The sequence below is a fragment of the Conger conger genome, chromosome 7, assembly GCF_963514075.1.
Source record: "Conger conger chromosome 7, fConCon1.1, whole genome shotgun sequence".
NCBI classification, from domain to species: Eukaryota; Metazoa; Chordata; class Actinopteri; order Anguilliformes; family Congridae; genus Conger; species Conger conger.
This window is the reverse complement of record NC_083766.1, coordinates 59,630,415-59,650,986: the sequence shown is the minus strand read 5'-3', so window position 1 is coordinate 59,650,986 and position 20,572 is coordinate 59,630,415. Positions and strand designations below refer to the sequence as shown.

The 20,572-nt window shown below is 40.6% G+C and overlaps 1 protein-coding gene across 1 annotated transcript; it reads left to right on the top strand.

Moving 5' to 3' along the window:
- The first annotated feature begins 1,239 nt into the window (after positions 1-1,239).
- On the top strand, positions 1,240-2,217 carry LOC133133466 (olfactory receptor 1D2-like). The gene has a single exon (XM_061249563.1). The coding sequence runs from the start codon at positions 1,240-1,242 to the stop codon at positions 2,215-2,217; it is 978 nt and encodes a 325-aa protein (XP_061105547.1).
- The last annotated feature ends 18,355 nt before the right edge of the window (positions 2,218-20,572 follow it).

Here is a 20,572-nt window from a genome sequence, read left to right as displayed (position 1 = left end):
TTGTTTGTTGCTACCGATAACGAACTGGGGTGCGTTTCCCGAAGCCTTCTTAACGCTACGTCGTTCGTATGTTGTACCTTAAGCTTTACCTGAACGTTTCAGCCTGTTTCCCGAAACGTTCTTAGCTAAGTATATCTTCTGTACGTCGTACTTTCGTAAGGTTGGTCTGGACCACTCTTAGCCATACCTTAGCGATGTTGTCAGCTCACTCCACTAGTGGCACCACTGTTACGAAATCAGCTGTTGCTCTTAGTTACATCTCAATCTGGTAAGCAATATGTACACTAATCATTATACGCGCTTATTCGACCGATTATTTCTTTGTTTTTTTCTGCCGTATCTTTTTTTTTAATCGTATTTTTTCGTGTTGTTGAGTTTTGCTTGTTGATCCCTTTTATTGAAAACGTCAGCTAATCAGAGAAAATAGTGAAAATAGTGAATTACACCAGTAATGGTGTACCAGATGGTGCTTCTGCCAAATCAACCCTGATTGCAAAGTCATCTAAGGCACTACGACAAAGATATTAAAATAATGTAAAAAAAAAACAAAAAAACATGACATGCCAAAGAAGGCGTATTGCTAGATAGTGTAGCCACAACCCGTATCACTAACCGCATATATAATTTGGCGAAAATGATACATGGTTTGTAAGTTTTTAATGCTATTAATACGTTCCCACCATCGTGATGAATGCAATATTTTTAAGTATGCCTGCAGTGTTCATAAAAAACACTACTTTCTCTCATAACGCAGTCAAACAGTCGTTGCATGGAGTGCATAATCGATCTTAGAGCGAGTTGATGGGCCTAATAAGGTCGCACGTAGAAGCTTTCCCTTAAGCAACCGCCTAGGTGATAGTTCGGGGAACACATGTAGAAAAGTAAACAACTTTATTAAGGTATACCTTAGAGAGTCTTCGTAAAGCGCTAAGAGACACCGTTATCGGGAAACGCAACCCTGGTATCGTTTTAAAACGAGATATGTATTGTTCATCTGGATGAACAAATAGAGTAGCCAAAACACACAGCCTAATAGGATTTTTTAAATTAAATATGCATTTCATCTTCGAAAAGAATAACGCAGAAAAGCTGTAACGTATTAGCTTCCCAAGCTCTGAAGGCATACTATTGTCCGAAGAAACCAATCATTGTTGTATGATTTCATTGATTGCCATTAATCTGTTTGTCTCGCAGGGTCCTGAGGAAAAGCAGTCAGTCGGAGGTTCTGAACGCCGTGCAATGGGAATTATCTCCACTTCGGTCACAAACGGCTCGATCATTAGACCAGCGGGATTCTACGTTATAGGATTTAGGGATTTAAAGTTTGCTGATTTATATGTAATTTTCCTCGGCTTCATTTATATTGCAACGGTTTTGTGCAATTCTTTCATCATTTCCATAATATGCATGGATCATCGCCTACACACTCCAAAGTACATTGCTGTGGCAAATTTAGGCGTTGTTGACTTGATGTGCAGTACATCCTTTATTCCTAGTACGATCAAGACTGTTCTCACGAGAGATACCTTCATGTCCTACAATGCATGTTTGACACAGATGTTTTTTTATTATAGTTCTGTAGCACTAGAGTCCTTTTCCCTCAGTGTACTTGCCTATGACAGATTAATTGCGATATGTTTTCCACTGAGGCATAATTCTATCAACACTCCCACAAACATGATCAGTATTTTAGCGATTGTTTGGTTATTTTGTGGAAGCAGTCTTTTATTCTTGGTCTTGATCGTGACAAAACTGTCTTTTTGTGATTCACTCACTGTGCACCAGTTTAACTGTGAGTATGCAGGCGTGTACAATCTAGCGTGCAATGATAATACACTGCAGTGGATCGCTGCTGGTGCTGTGAGCACATTTCTTTTGTTCACGCCCCTTATTTTAATCATCATATCATACGCCAGTATTTTGAGAGCTGTGTTTCGAATGAAAAGTGTGGACAGCAGATACAAAGCACTAGCAACGTGCACAGAACATCTCGTTCTCGTGGCGATTTTCTATGTGCCGACCTTAACAGTGTACATCATTGAACTTTTCGTATTCCACGTCGATCCAATCGTCAAAATGCTGAACTTGTCATTAGCTTCCTCCATTCCTTCCTGTCTGAACCCCATTGTGTATTCCCTGGCAACCAAAGAAATCAGGAACAGAATACGGGCTATGCTCCAGAAAGTCAAAGGAGCAGTGTGGACAGGGCAGGTGTAGAGCCGAAGGTGGCTGTAAATGTATTACTTTCAAATAAATTACATACTGCGTTTATTTTTAGGTCTTAATGTATGTCCAATGTAATGTAGTTGAATTGCATTTTATTATGAATAGAAGACCCCCATCACTACCCCACGCACACCCATGACATTATAATTCCCATTGGAATTTTATACATGCATTGGCAGCTGTCTCTTAATTACTATTTGTTTTTTTTTTTTAATTAATTATTGGCATTTGGCAGACGCTCTTATCCAGAGCGACGTACAGTTGATTAGACTAAGCAGGAGACAGTCCTCCCCTGGAGCAATGCAGGGTTAAGGGCCTTGCTCAAGGGTCCAATGGCTGTGCGGTTATTGTGGCTACACTGGGATTCAAACCACCAACCTTGCCTGTCCCAGTCATGTACCTTAACGCTACAGGCCGCCCGTTGTTGTTGTCATTTTCCCCTTCATTGTCTTGTGGTCTGCTTGTGTAATTATGTTTTATACTATTGTCAGTAAGACCTTTTAATCAACTGACCCAGCTGGTTATAAATTAAGGTAATTATCCTTATATTATATAAACATTCTTAGAGTTAATATAGCTGAGGTTCAGTAGCATCATACTCTCTTGCATTCCATTGCGGCATAATACAGTCACTGTACTCAGTTTGTCAGCTGAGAATATTTGCATATCTACGAACAGATGTATCTACAGAAATCATCTTACTCGCCTCCTCCACAGAACTTTTAAAGATGGATGTAGGACTCAAGTTCCGGACTCGGACCGAGCCTGACTTGAGTCCCATTTTTCCTGGACTTGGACTGGAAATGGATGGCATTGACTTAAACTTAGACTCAGCATGATGACTTGGGACTTGCTTCAGACTTGACCATTATTATCTTATGAGTTATCATTAAATAAAAAGTTAAACATGCTATAAAATTTTTTACATGGAGGTAACCCACTTTCTCAGTGGCTGCCTGTAGCCTAGACACAACACTTACACCGAGTGAGCATTGCTGCCAACTGCTTATGTCTACTGCCATTTATAGGACATTGTAATTGGCGTTAACTTCATTTACATAAATAGTGATAGAGTATATCAGATTTACAAAATAATTTGCAATGTGATGAGCCAACATTACATAAAGAGCTAACAATGGGGAAAAAACACTACACACAATTCAATTATTGATCACTTTATAGCCTACAGAAAAGGTATCACCCACTACAGCTACACCCAATGCACAGCAAGCTAAAGCTAGAAAGATAACCTACCTAATCACTGCTTATTCTCTCAAAATATTTTTTTAAAATATGTTTCTTACTGCCAAAAAATAATAATCATAACTTGAAATGTGCATTCCCTAAAGAAAATGTGAAGTGTGATCGAGGCCAAATGCCGGATTAGGTGGCTACTACTGCTAATACTATGGTGTGGCTTGTCTTTGGTAGGTGGTTGCTAGGTGGATGGTAGATGGTTGCTAGGTGGTTGTTAAGGTGTTGCTATTTGGTTTCTAGGGTCTTGCTAGGTGGTTTCAGAGGTGTTTCTTGTTCTTTGTTAAGGTGTTGCTTGGGTGTTGCTAGGTGGTCGCTAAGGTGTTGCTCAGTGGTTACTATGGTGTTGTTAGGTTGTAGCAATGGTGTTGCTAGGTGGTTGCTAAGGTGTTGCTAGGTGGTTACTAAGTTGTTGCTATGTGGTTGCTGAGCTGTTGAGTATTTAAAAACTTTGACTTGACATGGCATGATTCTAACTTGTAAACTTGATTACAAATAGGATAAATTTGTGTAATCAATGGCCTGTCGATGGCAACCTGCAACCGATGTCAAGCACAAATGGGGAAAAATAACCCCATAGGCAGGACTGTGTTGGTACGTCCTGTGAGACTGGCCATCCCAGGATAGATAACATCATCTTTGTTATTGCATTTGGTAGACAAATCTGACCATCCATCCATCCATCCATCCATTATCTGAACCCACTTATCCTGAACAGGGTCGCAGGGGGGCTGGAGCCTATCCCAGCATACATTGGGCGAAAGGCAGGAATACACCCTGGACATGTCGCCAGTCCATCGCAGGGCACACACACCATTCACTCACACACCCATACCCATGGGCAATTTAGACTCTCCAATCGGCCTAACCTGCATGTCTTTGGACTGTGGGAGGAAACCCACGCAGACACGGGGAGAACATGCAAACTCCACACAGAGAGGCCCCGGCCGACAGGGATTCGAACCCAGGACCTCCTTGCTGTGAGGCGGCAGTGCTACCCACTGCGCCATCCGTGCCGCCCAAATCTGACCATATGTTTATAATTATGATTTTTTTTTTTTAAAGCAACGAAAAGCTGCAGAGCAAAAATGTTTGTGACATCAACAACTTCCATAAGCACACAGCTCATTTGCATATCAATAGTGGATTGGTTGAATTGTAGAATCTCTGGTGCAGGGGTCAGCAGAATGACCGTTAGAGTGAGATGAGAGCTTAAAGAAAGCAGCTCTCAAACAAATGCTCATAATTCCATCCATCCATCCATCCATCCATTATCTGAACCTGCTTATCCTGAACAGGGTCGCAGGGGGGCTGGAGCCTATCCCAGCATACATTGGGCAAAAGACAGGAATACACCCTGGACAGGTCGGCAGTCCATCGCAGGGCACACACACCATTCACTCACACACTCATACCTATGGGCAATTTTGACTCTCCAATCAGCCTAACCTGCATGTCTTTGGACTGTGGGAGGAAACCGGAGTACCCGGAGGAAACCCACGCAGACACGGGGTGAACATGCAAACTCCGCACAGAGAGGCCCCGGCTGACGGGGATTCGAACCCAGGACCTCCTTGGTGTGAGGCCGCAGTGTTACCCACTGCACTAATCTAATTATGAATTCATGATATCTTGCACATTAAATAAATCGCTAAATCTGCATCATATAGGTCAAAATAGCATCACACCCACATGCTAACATAAACTAGATGCATAACAGGTTACATTTAAAGGTTTTAGCTGCACTAATTCCGAGACATAAATGTAACACATGGCAGGTGGCTCACGGATCACCGAAACATCCAATTCTCACTTTTAAATGTAATTTAAGGCATCTTAAAGCACAAAACTCTTAGGAAAACGAACCAACATTTATCTAAACAATATAAACATACAGTATTCACACAGAATGACTCACTTTATGCTCAAGGACGCACACGAGATACATAAAAGTTCTTCCTCTCACTCTGCTGCTGCATCCAACTTCGGAGGCCTGCTGACAAGTTCTAATTGGCGCCTGCGCACAGATGCGGCCTTTCCAACAGTAAGCCTCACACTCCAACAGTAAGCGTATAGCAACAGGCTAAATGGAGAGCAAAGTGACTTGTAAAATATGACTATCATAGGCAGTCAGTGTACATGGAGAATAAGATGTTATTTTCTGCTATTCAAGTGAAGGACCTGTGGGGGCGGCCTGTAGTGTAGTGGTTAAGGTAAATGACTGGGACACGCAAGGTCGGTGGTTCTAATCCTGGGGTAGCCACAATAAGATCCGCACAGCCGTTGGGCCCTTGAGCAAGGCCCTTAACCCTGCATTGCTCCAGGGGAGGATTGTCTCCTGCTTAGTCTAATCAACTGTATGTTGCTCTGAATAAGAGCGTTTGCCAAATGCCAATAATGTAATGTAATGTAAAGGACATCAGAATGCAAATGAAATATAATTTTAAAAAGTGTGAGTGTGTTTGTGCACAATTATATCATTTGTCTCTAAATATTCATTTTTTGACAAATTAATAAATCTTTCTTTTGTCACACAAATGTAATGTTTAGCACACATATTTAAATACCTTCTTCTGAGCATTTGATTGATAATCTTCCTAAATAATATCTTCCTAAAGGAAGGACTTATTTGTACCCCCATATTTCTAAATCTGAGAAAAAAGGCCTGCGAAGACAGTCTGCTAAGTACCAAAATGCAGTGTAAACTGTAAAAGGTAACGTTGTAACCTCATCAATGCATCGGCCTATAGGGATCAAAGTGATTATACAGACAGCCATTGGAGGGAAGTTGCGGATTTTAATTGGTGTCCCAGAATAATTCCCAAGTAGGCGCAGTCCACCCACTCCAGGAGATAAATTCTGCCGTTTGAGTGACGAAGCACTTTAGACGAACGGGTTTCTTGACCCTCGCTAACAAGAACTGGTGAGTCCTGCTGCGATAATTCTACGCGCCTAAATTCGCTCTGTTTTTCGCATTTCATTCAAGACGCCGGGGCTGACTGCAAATGTTCCCACGCGCTTTCTTTCGACCTGTGTCATGTGAAATAGAGACAGCTAATAAATGCAACGTTCAAAGGGTATAGTGATAATCGAAAACGTCAAATAAAAACCTAAGACATGTTTCCCTGTTCGGTAAAGTGGACGTTTTATGGGAAGGGAGGTGGGGTTATAAGAAACATAAAAGAAAAATCAAGAAAACAAGCGTAGACCTATGACATCTTACGCATTGTGCTAATGCTTTTCCGTTCGGTTCTTGGTCACATACTACCTGCAATATTCCTGGATATTGCTAGCAGAACGAATGGGAGTCTGGTGATGACACTATCTTTCAGGAAACAATTCAAGAGCGATGTCGGATAGAAAGAGAGGCGGGACCCAAACGTATACATTGATGGCTTGATTCTATTTTTGTAGTGAGTCTGAGATGTAGTTTCTTTCTTTATAAAAAAAAAAAAAAGGAATGTTTTTGTGAAATGGTGAACTTTCCTTGATACAGATTGGTCTCGCCGTGTTTCCAGTCATTTCCCTTGATCAAACCACTAAGTACAATACCATCAGATCAAGCCGGATCTCCTCAATGAATAGCCTACATTTAGAGAATAATGACATTTTATTTGCATTGTGCACATTCTATCAACATTATTTATTGATACGGACTTTTTCCTTCTCCGCATTCACACTCGGACAATATTCATGTCAACGATTTGAAACAATCTTGAAATCCAGATTGTGTTATTGCTGGTTATGCAGAGGGATGGTTTACAGATGCTCCTTTGCCATTTCAGAAATCAGTTCAGGAACCATCAGTATGAGCCTACCAGAACTATCGGGAAATCAGAATGTGTTATGGTTTATGTTTAACCTTCCCTCAAATAAATTGTTTTCTGTGAAATCTTTCTCGACTATGGATCGCTTTGGAAAATTAACTTCTTGTTTTCTTCTTTTTTTAAAACATTGCTGTATTATATTTATTTATTTATTTTGTTATTAATGATTATAGTGATAAAAAAAGAACGTGTTTCTCTCTCAGGGTCCAGAGGAAAGGCGGAGGTCCTGAACACCGAATCTGTGCAATGGGAATCCTTGACACTTCCCTCACAAACCACTCTATCATAATACCAGCGGGATTTTACGTTACCGGATTTTCCGATGTAATATTTGCTGATTCATATGTAATTTTCCTCTGCTTCATTTATATAGTAACAGTTTTGTGCAACTCTTTTATAATTTGCATTATATGGATGGATCATCGCCTACACACTCCAAAGTACATTGCTGTGGCAAATTTAGGCATTGTTGACTTGATGGGCAGTACATCCTTTATTCCTAGTACGATCAATACTGTTGTCGCGAGAAATACCTTCATGTCCTACAATGCATGTTTGACGCAGATGTTTTTTTATTATAGTGCTGTAGCATTAGAGTCATTTTCCCTCAGTGTACTTGCCTATGACAGATTAATTGCGATTTGTTTTCCACTGAGGCATAATTCTATCAACACTCCCACAAACATGATCAGTATTTTAGCGATAGTTTGGTTATTTTGTGGAAGCAGTCTTTTGTTCATGGTCTTGATCGTGAAAAAACTGTCTTTTTGTGATTCAGTCACTGTGCACGGGTTTAACTGTGAGTATGCACTCGTGTACAGTCTAGCGTGCAATGATAATACATTGCAGTTGGTTACTGCTAGTGTTTTGAGTACACTTCTTTTGTTCACGCCCCCTATTTTAATCATCATATCATACGCCAGTATTTTGAGAGCTGTGTTTCGAATGAAAAGTGTGGACAGCAGGTACAAAGCACTAGCAACGTGCACAGAACATCTCGTTCTCGTGGCGATTTTCTATGTGCCGACCATAACAGTGTACGTCATGGAAATTTACGTATATCACGTCGATCCAATCGTCAAAATGCTGAACTTGTCATTAGCTTCCTCCATTCCTTCCTGTCTGAACCCCATTGTGTATTCCCTGGCAACCAAAGAAATCAGGAACAGAATACGGACCATGCTCCAGAAAGTCAAAGGAGCAGTGTGGACAGGGCAGGTGTACAGCTGAAGGTTGCAGTAAATGTACTATTTTTAAATAAATTATATACTGCATTTATTTTTAGGTCTTGGTGTCTGGCCTCAATTTATACGTAATGTCCAATGTAATGTAGTTGAATTGCATTTTATTATGAACAGAAGACCCCCATCACTACTCCACGCACACCCATGACATTATGATTCCCATCCAGCCTGACTTGAGTCCCATTTTTCCTGGACTTGGACTGGAAATGGATGGCATTGACTTAAACTTAGACTCAGCATGATGACTTGGGACTTGCTTCAGACTTGACCATTATTATCTTATGAGTTATCATTAAATAAAAAGTTAAACATGCTATAAAAATTTTGACATGGAGGTAACCCACTTTCTCAGTGGCTGCCTGTAGCCTAGACACAACACTTACACCGAGTGAGCATTGCTGCCAACTGCTTATGTCTACTGCCATTTATAGGACATTGTAATTGGCGTTAACTTCATTTACATAAATAGTGATAGAGTATATCAGATTTACAAAATAATTTGCAATGTGATGAGCCAACATTACATAAAGAGCTAACAATGGGGAAAAAACACTACACACAATTCAATTATTGATCACTTTATAGCCTACAGAAATGGTATCACCCACTACAGCTACACCCAATGCACAGCAAGCTAAAGCTAGAAAGATAACCTACCTAATCACTGCTTATTATCTCAAAATATTTTTTAAAAATATGTTTCTTACTGCCAAAAAATAATAATCATAACTTGAAATGTGCATTCCCTAAAGAAAATGTGAAGTGTGATCGAGGCCAAATGCCGGATTAGGTGGCTACTACTGCTAATACTATGGTGTGGCTTGTCTTTGGTAGGTGGTTGCTAGGTGGATGGTAGATGGTTGCTAGGTGGTTGTTAAGGTGTTGCTATTTGGTTTCTAGGGTCTTGCTAGGTGGTTTCAGAGGTGTTTCTTGTTCTTTGTTAAGGTGTTGCTTGGGTGTTGCTAGGTGGTCGCTAAGGTGTTGCTCAGTGGTTACTATGGTGTTGTTAGGTTGTAGCAATGGTGTTGCTAGGTGGTTGCTAAGGTGTTGCTAGGTGGTTACTAAGTTGTTGCTATGTGGTTGCTGAGCTGTTGAGTATTTAAAAACTTTGACTTGACATGGCATGATTCTAACTTGTAAACTTGATTACAAATAGGATACATTTGTGTAATCAATGGCCTGTCGATGGCAACCTGCAACCGATGTCAAGCACAAATGGGGAAAAATAACCCCATAGGCAGGACTGTGTTGGTACGTCCTGTGAGACTGGCCATCCCAGGATAGATAACATCATCTTTGTTATTGCATTTGGTAGACAAATCTGACCATCCATCCATCCATCCATCCATTATCTGAACCCACTTATCCTGAACAGGGTCGCAGGGGGGCTGGAGCCTATCCCAGCATACATTGGGCGAAAGGCAGGAATACACCCTGGACATGTCGCCAGTCCATCGCAGGGCACACACACCATTCACTCACACACCCATACCCATGGGCAATTTAGACTCTCCAATCGGCCTAACCTGCATGTCTTTGGACTGTGGGAGGAAACCGGAGTACCCGGAGGAAACCCACGCAGACACAGGGAGAACATGCAAACTCCACACAGAGAGGCCCCGGCCGACAGGGATTCGAACCCAGGACCTCCTTGCTGTGAGGCGGCAGTGCTACCCACTGCACCATCCGTGCCGCCCAAATCTGACCATATGTTTATAATTATGATTTTTTTTTTTTAAAGCAACGAAAAGCTGCAGAGCAAAAATGTTTGTGACATCAACAACTTCCATAAGCACACAGCTCATTTGCATATCAATAGTGGATTGGTTGAATTGTAGAATCTCTGGTGCAGGGGTCAGCAGAATGACCGTTAGAGTGAGATGAGAGCTTAAAGAAAGCAGCTCTCAAACAAATGCTCATAATTCCATCCATCCATCCATCCATCCATTATCTGAACCTGCTTATCCTGAACAGGGTCGCAGGGGGGCTGGAGCCTATCCCAGCATACATTGGGCAAAAGACAGGAATACACCCTGGACAGGTCGGCAGTCCATCGCAGGGCACACACACCATTCACTCACACACTCATACCTATGGGCAATTTTGACTCTCCAATCAGCCTAACCTGCATGTCTTTGGACTGTGGGAGGAAACCGGAGTACCCGGAGGAAACCCACGCAGACACGGGGTGAACATGCAAACTCCGCACAGAGAGGCCCCGGCTGACGGGGATTCGAACCCAGGACCTCCTTGGTGTGAGGCCGCAGTGTTACCCACTGCACTAATCTAATTATGAATTCATGATATCTTGCACATTAAATAAATCGCTAAATCTGCATCATATAGGTCAAAATAGCATCACACCCACATGCTAACATAAACTAGATGCATAACAGGTTACATTTAAAGGTTTTAGCTGCACTAATTCCGAGACATAAATGTAACACATGGCAGGTGGCTCACGGATCTCCGAACATCCAATTCTCACTTTTAAATGTAATTTAAGGCACCTTCGAGCACAAAACTCTTAGGAAAACGAACCAACATTTATCTAAACAATATAAACATACAGTATTCACACAGAATGACTCACTTTATGCTCAAGGACGCACACGAGATACATAAAAGTTCTTCCTCTCACTCTGCTGCTGCATCCAACTTCGGAGGCCTGCTGACAAGTTCTAATTGGCGCCTGCGCACAGATGCGGCCTTTCCAACAGTAAGCCTCACACTCCAACAGTAAGCGTATAGCAACAGGCTAAATGGAGAGCAAAGTGACTTGTAAAATATGACTATCATAGGCAGTCAGTGTACATGGAGAATAAGATGTTATTTTCTGCTATTCAAGTGAAGGACCTGTGGGGGCGGCCTGTAGTGTAGTGGTTAAGGTAAATGACTGGGACACGCAAGGTCGGTGGTTCTAATCCTGGGGTAGCCACAATAAGATCCGCACAGCCGTTGGGCCCTTGAGCAAGGCCCTTAACCCTGCATTGCTCCAGGGGAGGATTGTCTCCTGCTTAGTCTAATCAACTGTATGTTGCTCTGAATAAGAGCGTTTGACAAATGCCAATAATGTAATGTAATGTAAAGGACATCAGAATGCAAATGAAATATAATTTTAAAAAGTGTGAGTGTGTTTGTGCACAATTATATCATTTGTCTCTAAATATTCATTTTTTGACAAATTAATAAATCTTTCTTTTGTCACACAAATGTAATGTTTAGCACACATATTTAAATACCTTCTTCTGAGCATTTGATTGATAATCTTCCTAAATAATATCTTCCTAAAGGAAGGACTTATTTGTACCCCCATATTTCTAAATCTGAGAAAAAAGGCCTGCGAAGACAGTCTGCTAAGTACCAAAATGCAGTGTAAACTGTAAAAGGTAACGTTGTAACCTCATCAATGCATCGGCCTATAGGGATCAAAGTGATTATACAGACAGCCATTGGAGGGAAGTTGCGGATTTTAATTGGTGTCCCAGAATAATTCCCAAGTAGGCGCAGTCCACCCACTCCAGGAGATAAATTCTGCCGTTTGAGTGACGAAGCACTTTAGACGAACGGGTTTCTTGACCCTCGCTAACAAGAACTGGTGAGTCCTGCTGCGATAATTCTACGCGCCTAAATTCGCTCTGTTTTTCGCATTTCATTCAAGACGCCGGGGCTGACTGCAAATGTTCCCACGCGCTTTCTTTCGACCTGTGTCATGTGAAATAGAGACAGCTAATAAATGCAACGTTCAAAGGGTATAGTGATAATCGAAAACGTCAAATAAAAACCTAAGACATGTTTCCCTGTTCGGTAAAGTGGACGTTTTATGGGAAGGGAGGTGGGGTTATAAGAAACATAAAAGAAAAATCAAGAAAACAAGCGTAGACCTATGACATCTTACGCATTGTGCTAATGCTTTTCCGTTCGGTTCTTGGTCACATACTACCTGCAATATTCCTGGATATTGCTAGCAGAACGAATGGGAGTCTGGTGATGACACTATCTTTCAGGAAACAATTCAAGAGCGATGTCGGATAGAAAGAGAGGCGGGACCCAAACGTATACATTGATGGCTTGATTCTATTTTTGTAGTGAGTCTGAGATGTAGTTTCTTTCTTTATAAAAAAAAAAAAAGGAATGTTTTTGTGAAATGGTGAACTTTCCTTGATACAGATTGGTCTCGCCGTGTTTCCAGTCATTTCCCTTGATCAAACCACTAAGTACAATACCATCAGATCAAGCCGGATCTCCTCAATGAATAGCCTACATTTAGAGAATAATGACATTTTATTTGCATTGTGCACATTCTATCAACATTATTTATTGATACGGACTTTTTCCTTCTCCGCATTCACACTCGGACAATATTCATGTCAACGATTTGAAACAATCTTGAAATCCAGATTGTGTTATTGCTGGTTATGCAGAGGGATGGTTTACAGATGCTCCTTTGCCATTTCAGAAATCAGTTCAGGAACCATCAGTATGAGCCTACCAGAACTATCGGGAAATCAGAATGTGTTATGGTTTATGTTTAACCTTCCCTCAAATAAATTGTTTTCTGTGAAATCTTTCTCGACTATGGATCGCTTTGGAAAATTAACTTCTTGTTTTCTTCTTTTTTTAAAACATTGCTGTATTATATTTATTTATTTATTTTGTTATTAATGATTATAGTGATAAAAAAAGAACGTGTTTCTCTCTCAGGGTCCAGAGGAAAGGCGGAGGTCCTGAACACCGAATCTGTGCAATGGGAATCCTTGACACTTCCCTCACAAACCACTCTATCATAATACCAGCGGGATTTTACGTTACCGGATTTTCCGATGTAATATTTGCTGATTCATATGTAATTTTCCTCTGCTTCATTTATATAGTAACAGTTTTGTGCAACTCTTTTATAATTTGCATTATATGGATGGATCATCGCCTACACACTCCAAAGTACATTGCTGTGGCAAATTTAGGCATTGTTGACTTGATGGGCAGTACATCCTTTATTCCTAGTACGATCAATACTGTTGTCGCGAGAAATACCTTCATGTCCTACAATGCATGTTTGACGCAGATGTTTTTTTATTATAGTGCTGTAGCATTAGAGTCATTTTCCCTCAGTGTACTTGCCTATGACAGATTAATTGCGATTTGTTTTCCACTGAGGCATAATTCTATCAACACTCCCACAAACATGATCAGTATTTTAGCGATAGTTTGGTTATTTTGTGGAAGCAGTCTTTTGTTCATGGTCTTGATCGTGAAAAAACTGTCTTTTTGTGATTCAGTCACTGTGCACGGGTTTAACTGTGAGTATGCACTCGTGTACAGTCTAGCGTGCAATGATAATACATTGCAGTTGGTTACTGCTAGTGTTTTGAGTACACTTCTTTTGTTCACGCCCCCTATTTTAATCATCATATCATACGCCAGTATTTTGAGAGCTGTGTTTCGAATGAAAAGTGTGGACAGCAGGTACAAAGCACTAGCAACGTGCACAGAACATCTCGTTCTCGTGGCGATTTTCTATGTGCCGACCATAACAGTGTACGTCATGGAAATTTACGTATATCACGTCGATCCAATCGTCAAAATGCTGAACTTGTCATTAGCTTCCTCCATTCCTTCCTGTCTGAACCCCATTGTGTATTCCCTGGCAACCAAAGAAATCAGGAACAGAATACGGACCATGCTCCAGAAAGTCAAAGGAGCAGTGTGGACAGGGCAGGTGTACAGCTGAAGGTTGCAGTAAATGTACTATTTTTAAATAAATTATATACTGCATTTATTTTTAGGTCTTGGTGTCTGGTCTCAATTTATACGTAATGTCCAATGTAATGTAGTTGAATTGCATTTTATTATGAACAGAAGACCCCCATCACTACTCCACGCACACCCATGACATTATGATTCCCATCCAGCCTGACTTGAGTCCCATTTTTCCTGGACTTGGACTTAAAATGGATGGCATTGACTTAAACTTAAACTCAGCATGATGACTTGGGACTTGCTTCAGACTTGACCATTATTATCTTATGATTTATCATTAAATAAGAAGTTAAACACGCTATAAAATTTTTGACATGGAGGTAATCCACTTTTTCAGACGCCCCCCCCGTCGCCAAGACACAACGCTTACACCGAGTGAGCATTGCTGCCAACTGCTTATGTCTACTGCCATTTATAGGACATTGTAATTGGCGTTAACTTCATTTACATAAATAGTGATAGAGTAGATCAGAATAATTTCAAAATAATTTGCAATGTGATGAGTCAACATTACATAAAGAGCTAACAAAGGGAAAAAACACTACACCCAATTCATTACATTACATTACATTACATTATTGGCATTTGGCAGACGCTCTTATCCAGAGCAACATACAGTTGATTAGACTAAGCAGGAGACAATCCTCCCCTGGAGCAATGCAGGGTTAAGGGCCTTGCTCAAGGGCCCAACAGCTGTGCGGATATTATTGTGGCTACACTGGGATTTCCTTTTTTTTTCCCTTTTTGGTAGCCAATTGTACCCCGTCTAATTCAATTACAGCTAGTATTAGATACACCGCCCACACCCTGTCCCTCGGTGGCCCTACGAGAGAAATAAAAATAAAGAAATGAAAAATGTTCAAATTGTATGAGTAAGATATCAAAAGATGAAGAGAGATGGCAAAAGTAATGTTTCAGAACAGCCCATGTATATAAGATATTGCTTGTGACCAAATAACAAAGGTTCTGCTTTCGCTCCATTGACCTTAGCTGTAGATTTTTCCAGAATACAAATGTCATAGAACATCACGGCCCAGATTCTGTTTAAAACAATGGGTTCAAACCAGCTCTTTAAAATTGTTATTTTAGCAGCTGTTGAGGCCGCGAGGATGATTTGTTTCTCAATGTGTGATGGATTGACAATCTGGTTGTAACCAAAGAGTAGAAGGGCAGGGCATGGTGGCACATGTTTAACAAGGATGTTGGCAAGTGTATCAACTATGTGTTCCCAGAGATATTTAACAGAGGGACAATGCCAGAACATATGTAGAAAGTTTCCCACCTCAGAGTTTGAACATCGGTCACAAAGATCGCTGCTAATAAGTTCTAAATCTGTGCGCTGGTGTGAAATACACTCTGTGTGCAAATTTTAAATTAATCAGTTGATGAGCGAGATTCTTGGAAGATGAAAATACGTTATTCCATATCATAGACCAGTCTAGATCAAAGCCTAGGTTGTGTAGATCTGATTCCCAAGTTGTGGTAACAGATAAACATTTAACATTGGAGTGAACTAACTTATACATTAAGGAAACAAACCCAGATGTTTTAGCAGAGTGGATAAGGTTTATCAAGGAATGAGATGGGACCGGAGTATCCCAAGGTACTCCGTAAGCTTTAAGAGCTGTACGAAGTTGGAGATATAGGAACCACGAGGAACCTGGTAGAGAGTAAGCCTCCTTCAGATCTTGAAAAGAGCGGAGACCTTGTTGATTGAAAATGTCGGTAAGCGTGTGTATACCAAGGTTAGCCCATTGGGGGAAACTAAAAGGCACGGAGCCGATCTGGATACAGTTATTGTTCCAAATAGGGGTCCTGTCATGAAATTTACAGACGGAATGTAGTTTTTTCAATTTGGTACCAAATGGACAAGGTATTTGAAATGATAGATCCCATACCCAACCGTGTGGACCGAATTTTAGCGCCACAAAAGGGTAGGTCTTGGATTCTAGTAGGGTAGCATAAGGCATTTTCTAGCTGACGCCATGGTACCCCAGAGGAAGCATCCAGCCAGACCTTCAGGGATCTAAGCTGGAAGGCCCAGTAATAGCATTTAAAGTGTAGGGACTACAACTTCCACATTCCCACAGGAGAATTCTGCGACGTCCACCACGAATGACGTCTAACTTGGTTCAGCCAATCCCGTAATGGCGGGAGCAATAAACGGTCCCGTATAAGAGCAAGACACGTTCTTGGGATCTCTCTTCTGCTTCTTCTGTTCTTCTGCTTTTTCTCTTCGACGCACCCCTTTTGGCCAGTCGCTTCAGCTCATCTGCTCCGACACTCGGACAGAGGCTGAATGCTGCACAGCGCACTACCAGGCCTACGGACACACCCAGTTACCTCGCGGTAACTACGTGGCCTATAGTGAGTGGAAATTGTTGTACGCGGAACGCTACATCAGTTTACCCCAGCAAAGCTCACAACAACGAAACAGCAACGAACTTTTACACCTGGAAAAGGACCAGCGGATCAGACGACAACGCTGCTAAGACGCTAAGACGGGAACACCCCAGCCTGCGCATCTCTCCCAGACACCATTCACAGCACCATCGCCGCTTCTACAAGGACAGCATGTCTTTTGGATCCAGCAATGCGTATGGACTCAGTAAGAAAACAAACATTCAGGCATAGCCAGTGTTTAGTTTAGTCTTAACTGTTTTTGTGAATCTGTGTTTCAATATTTACCATCCAACCATTGTAATGTGTTTGGTTAGCTACATATATATGTACGTGAATTGATTCGCCGTCTTTTGCGCATATATAGAGTAAAACTACGCAAGTAGTCCCTTCTCACAGCTAACTCTAACTCATTACCACACCCAGAACTCTAGCGACACGCGCGCTTGCGCGCGCCACACACACGCACACACACATACCCAACTAAATTTCCTTACTAACTTCCCGTTAGTTTATCTGTTATGTGTTTGTATGTTTGTTTAATAAATATATTTTATTAAACCCCGGTGTCCGTTTTGGAATCGCATAGACATGAGAGCCGAGTTAAAGCAGTCTTTCGAAGAACTTCCAACCTTCAGGTTATCGGTATGTTTAATCATTAAAATTGGTTATTTTAATTATTAATTAAAATACTAAATTTGTGGTTAGATATTTCTGATAATAGTAATTTTATGAGACTGATTACTTTTTGCAGTTATACTGCTACACAACGTTTAACTGGCGCCCCGGTTTCGTAGAGAGTAAAATCCCTGCGTTATTTGGCGGCCCGTGCGAGGACCCTACATAATTTGGAGTCCCGTGCGAGGACCCCTACAAAAGTTAGGGAGGGCAATGCCACCTAACATTTTGGGACGTGATAAGGTAGAGAGACTAATAGAGGGGCGTTTCCCTTTCCAAAGAAAGTTCCTGCATGTTGCGTCCAGCTCTGCAAATATATTGGGAGGGGGTGAAAGAGGGAGCATTGAGAAAAGGAAGTTAAGACAAGGTAAGATGTTCATTTTAATAACAGAAATGCGTCCATGAAGAGACACATGGAGAGGAGACCATTCGGCTAAATCAGTTTTGACTTAAATCAGTGCTGAATTAAAGTTGTCTTTAACCATGGAAGAGAGGCTAGGCCTAATTTGAATCCCCAAGTAAGTGAAGCCATTGTGCTCCACGGTAATTGGGAGTGAAGAGAAAGTGAGCTTTTTCGCAGCAAGATTTAATGGCATTAGAAGGGATTTTGACCAGTTTATTTTAAAACCAGAAAAGGACCCAAATTCCTCAAAGAGGTTGAGGACATGTGGGATAGAGTTATCTAAATCAGACAAATACATCCGAATGTCATCCGCGTAAAGAGAGATGGAGTGAGTGGTTCCTTTGATAGAGGTGTTTGATATATTTTGATGTTGTCTGACAGCCTGTGCTAAAGATAGTGAAATAGACCAGGTGATAGAGGACAGCCTTGCCTAGTAGATCTATGTAGCATGAACTGCACCAGGGTGTCCAGTTTGGACGCGTGCAGTGGGGTCAGCGTGGAGGATACGAATCATTTTAATAAATGAGGGCCAAGATGTTCCAAGACTGCCCATAAATAATCCCACTCCACGCGGTCAAAGGCCTTCTCGGCATCCAGTGAAAGGACTGCACAAGGCTGCTTTTGAGTTGAGGAGAATTCAATAATATGTAATAGTCTGCGAATGTTATCCGAAGCTAAACGACCCTTAAAAAATCCGGCCTGGTCTAGATGTACTAGATGCAAAATAACATTGTCCAGTCGTCCTGATAAAACTTTAGCATACAGTTTGAGATCGCAGTTTAGAATTGAAAGAGGTCTATAGCTGGCACATTCCAGAGGATCTTTCCCTTTCTATAAGAGAAGAGTGATAAGAGCAGTTTGTTGGTCACGATGAAAGGTTCCGGTCGTCAGTGAATGGTTTAATGAATTTAAAATAGCTGGGCCATTTTTGTATTTAATATTTAAAAGTAACATATTACTGTAAGCAATTGACTTGATCAAAAATTTGATCAATGAAAAAAAAAATGAAAGTGACAGATTTAAGATTCAATATAAATAATTATTTTTTATTAATTTTTTTTTCGTGAAGGTTAAAGACTTTCAAATGTTAGATTTATAAATTAAATATTCTGAAAGAAACTATTTATTTTTACCACCATTATTCTGATTCAGAGAGGAGAAGTCTATCTAATGCCTAAATGTAATGTAAACTGTGGCCTCATCAATGGCTTTGTAGGGAGTATATAGACAGCCAAGGGACGACAGTTGCAGATTTTAACTGATGTCCCAGAACAATTCCCAAGTAGATGCATTCACCAGGGTATAAATTCTGCATTATAATTGGAGAAGCACAGTAGTCTAAGGCTTTCGACATTGACCTATGCTGAGAATTGGTGAGTAGCGATTCCCGCTGCGATAATTCTACTCTGCGCCTATCATCGCTCCGTTTATTTTTCTAAATTTATTCAGAACCTAGGTCTACCTACCTGTGACATTTTTACACGCTTACCTAGCCTATTATTTATTTTTTAAATAATATTTATATGTTCGCAACAATTTCAAGTTCATTTTGTGCATATTTAGAGACCATCTGAAAAGTGCAGTATTGTCTGAAAAGTGGTTGGGAAATAAAAATGTTAATAGCTTTCTTACCACAGCGACCAGAGTGTTCAAATAATGCGTTGAGGATCAGGAGTTATGTTTCGGTTTTTTTGTTTTTGTTTGCACGTCATGCCCAAAATACTTTTGCAACCAATAAACATATTTACAAAAATATATTCGTTTCTTATTTTATATCATTTGATAGTTTTAGAGATTTGCCGGTTCTGAAAGGTGATATGCTTCTGTTTGTCATGGATTTCTATCGTGAATTGTATGCAATAACTGTTAAAAATATATATATAATAATATAATATATATATTCTCTATAAATCTGTTTTAGTTCAATACACTTAGTGGGTACTTTATTAGGTAGACCTGTACACCAGCTTGTTAATACATTTATTTAATCAGCCAGTCAAGTGGCAGCAACTAAATGCATAAAAGCATGCAGACATGATCAAGAGGTTCAGCTGTTTTTCAGACCAAATGTCAGAATGGGGAAGAAATGTGATTTAAGTAATTTGACTGTGGAATGATTGTTGGTGCCAAACAGGGTGCTTTGAGTATCTCAGAAACTACTGATCCATGTTTCGCTGTTCTGGACCAATCCAGTGATCAAATCACGAAGTTCAATACCATCAGATAAGGCCAGCTCTCGTCCATGAATAGATTTAGCGAGTAATGGCATTTAATTTAATTTGCATTGTACACATTCTATCAACATTATATATTGATACGGACTTCTTCCTTCTCCGCATTCACACTTGGACAATACTCATGTCAAAGATCTGCAGTGCGCGGATTTTAAACAATCTTGAAATCCAGATTTTGTTATTGCTGGTTTAAAGATGCTCCTTTGCAATTTCAGAAATCAGTTCATCCATATGAGCCTACCAGAACTGTCGGGAACTCAGAATGTGTTATGGCTTATGTTTCCATTTAAATTCGAGAGCCGTGGCCAAGAGAATTGTGAAGTAAGAAAAATAAAATATTTGTTTACATAGTCTAATGGTGTACCAGATGGTGCTTCTGCCAAATCAATCCTGATTGCAAAGTCATCTAAGGCACTACGACAAAGATATTAAAATAATGTAAAAAAAAATAAATAAAAAAAACATGACATGCCAAAGAAGGCGTATTGCTAGATAGTGTAGCCACAACCCGTATCACTAACCGCATATATAATTTGGCGAAAATTA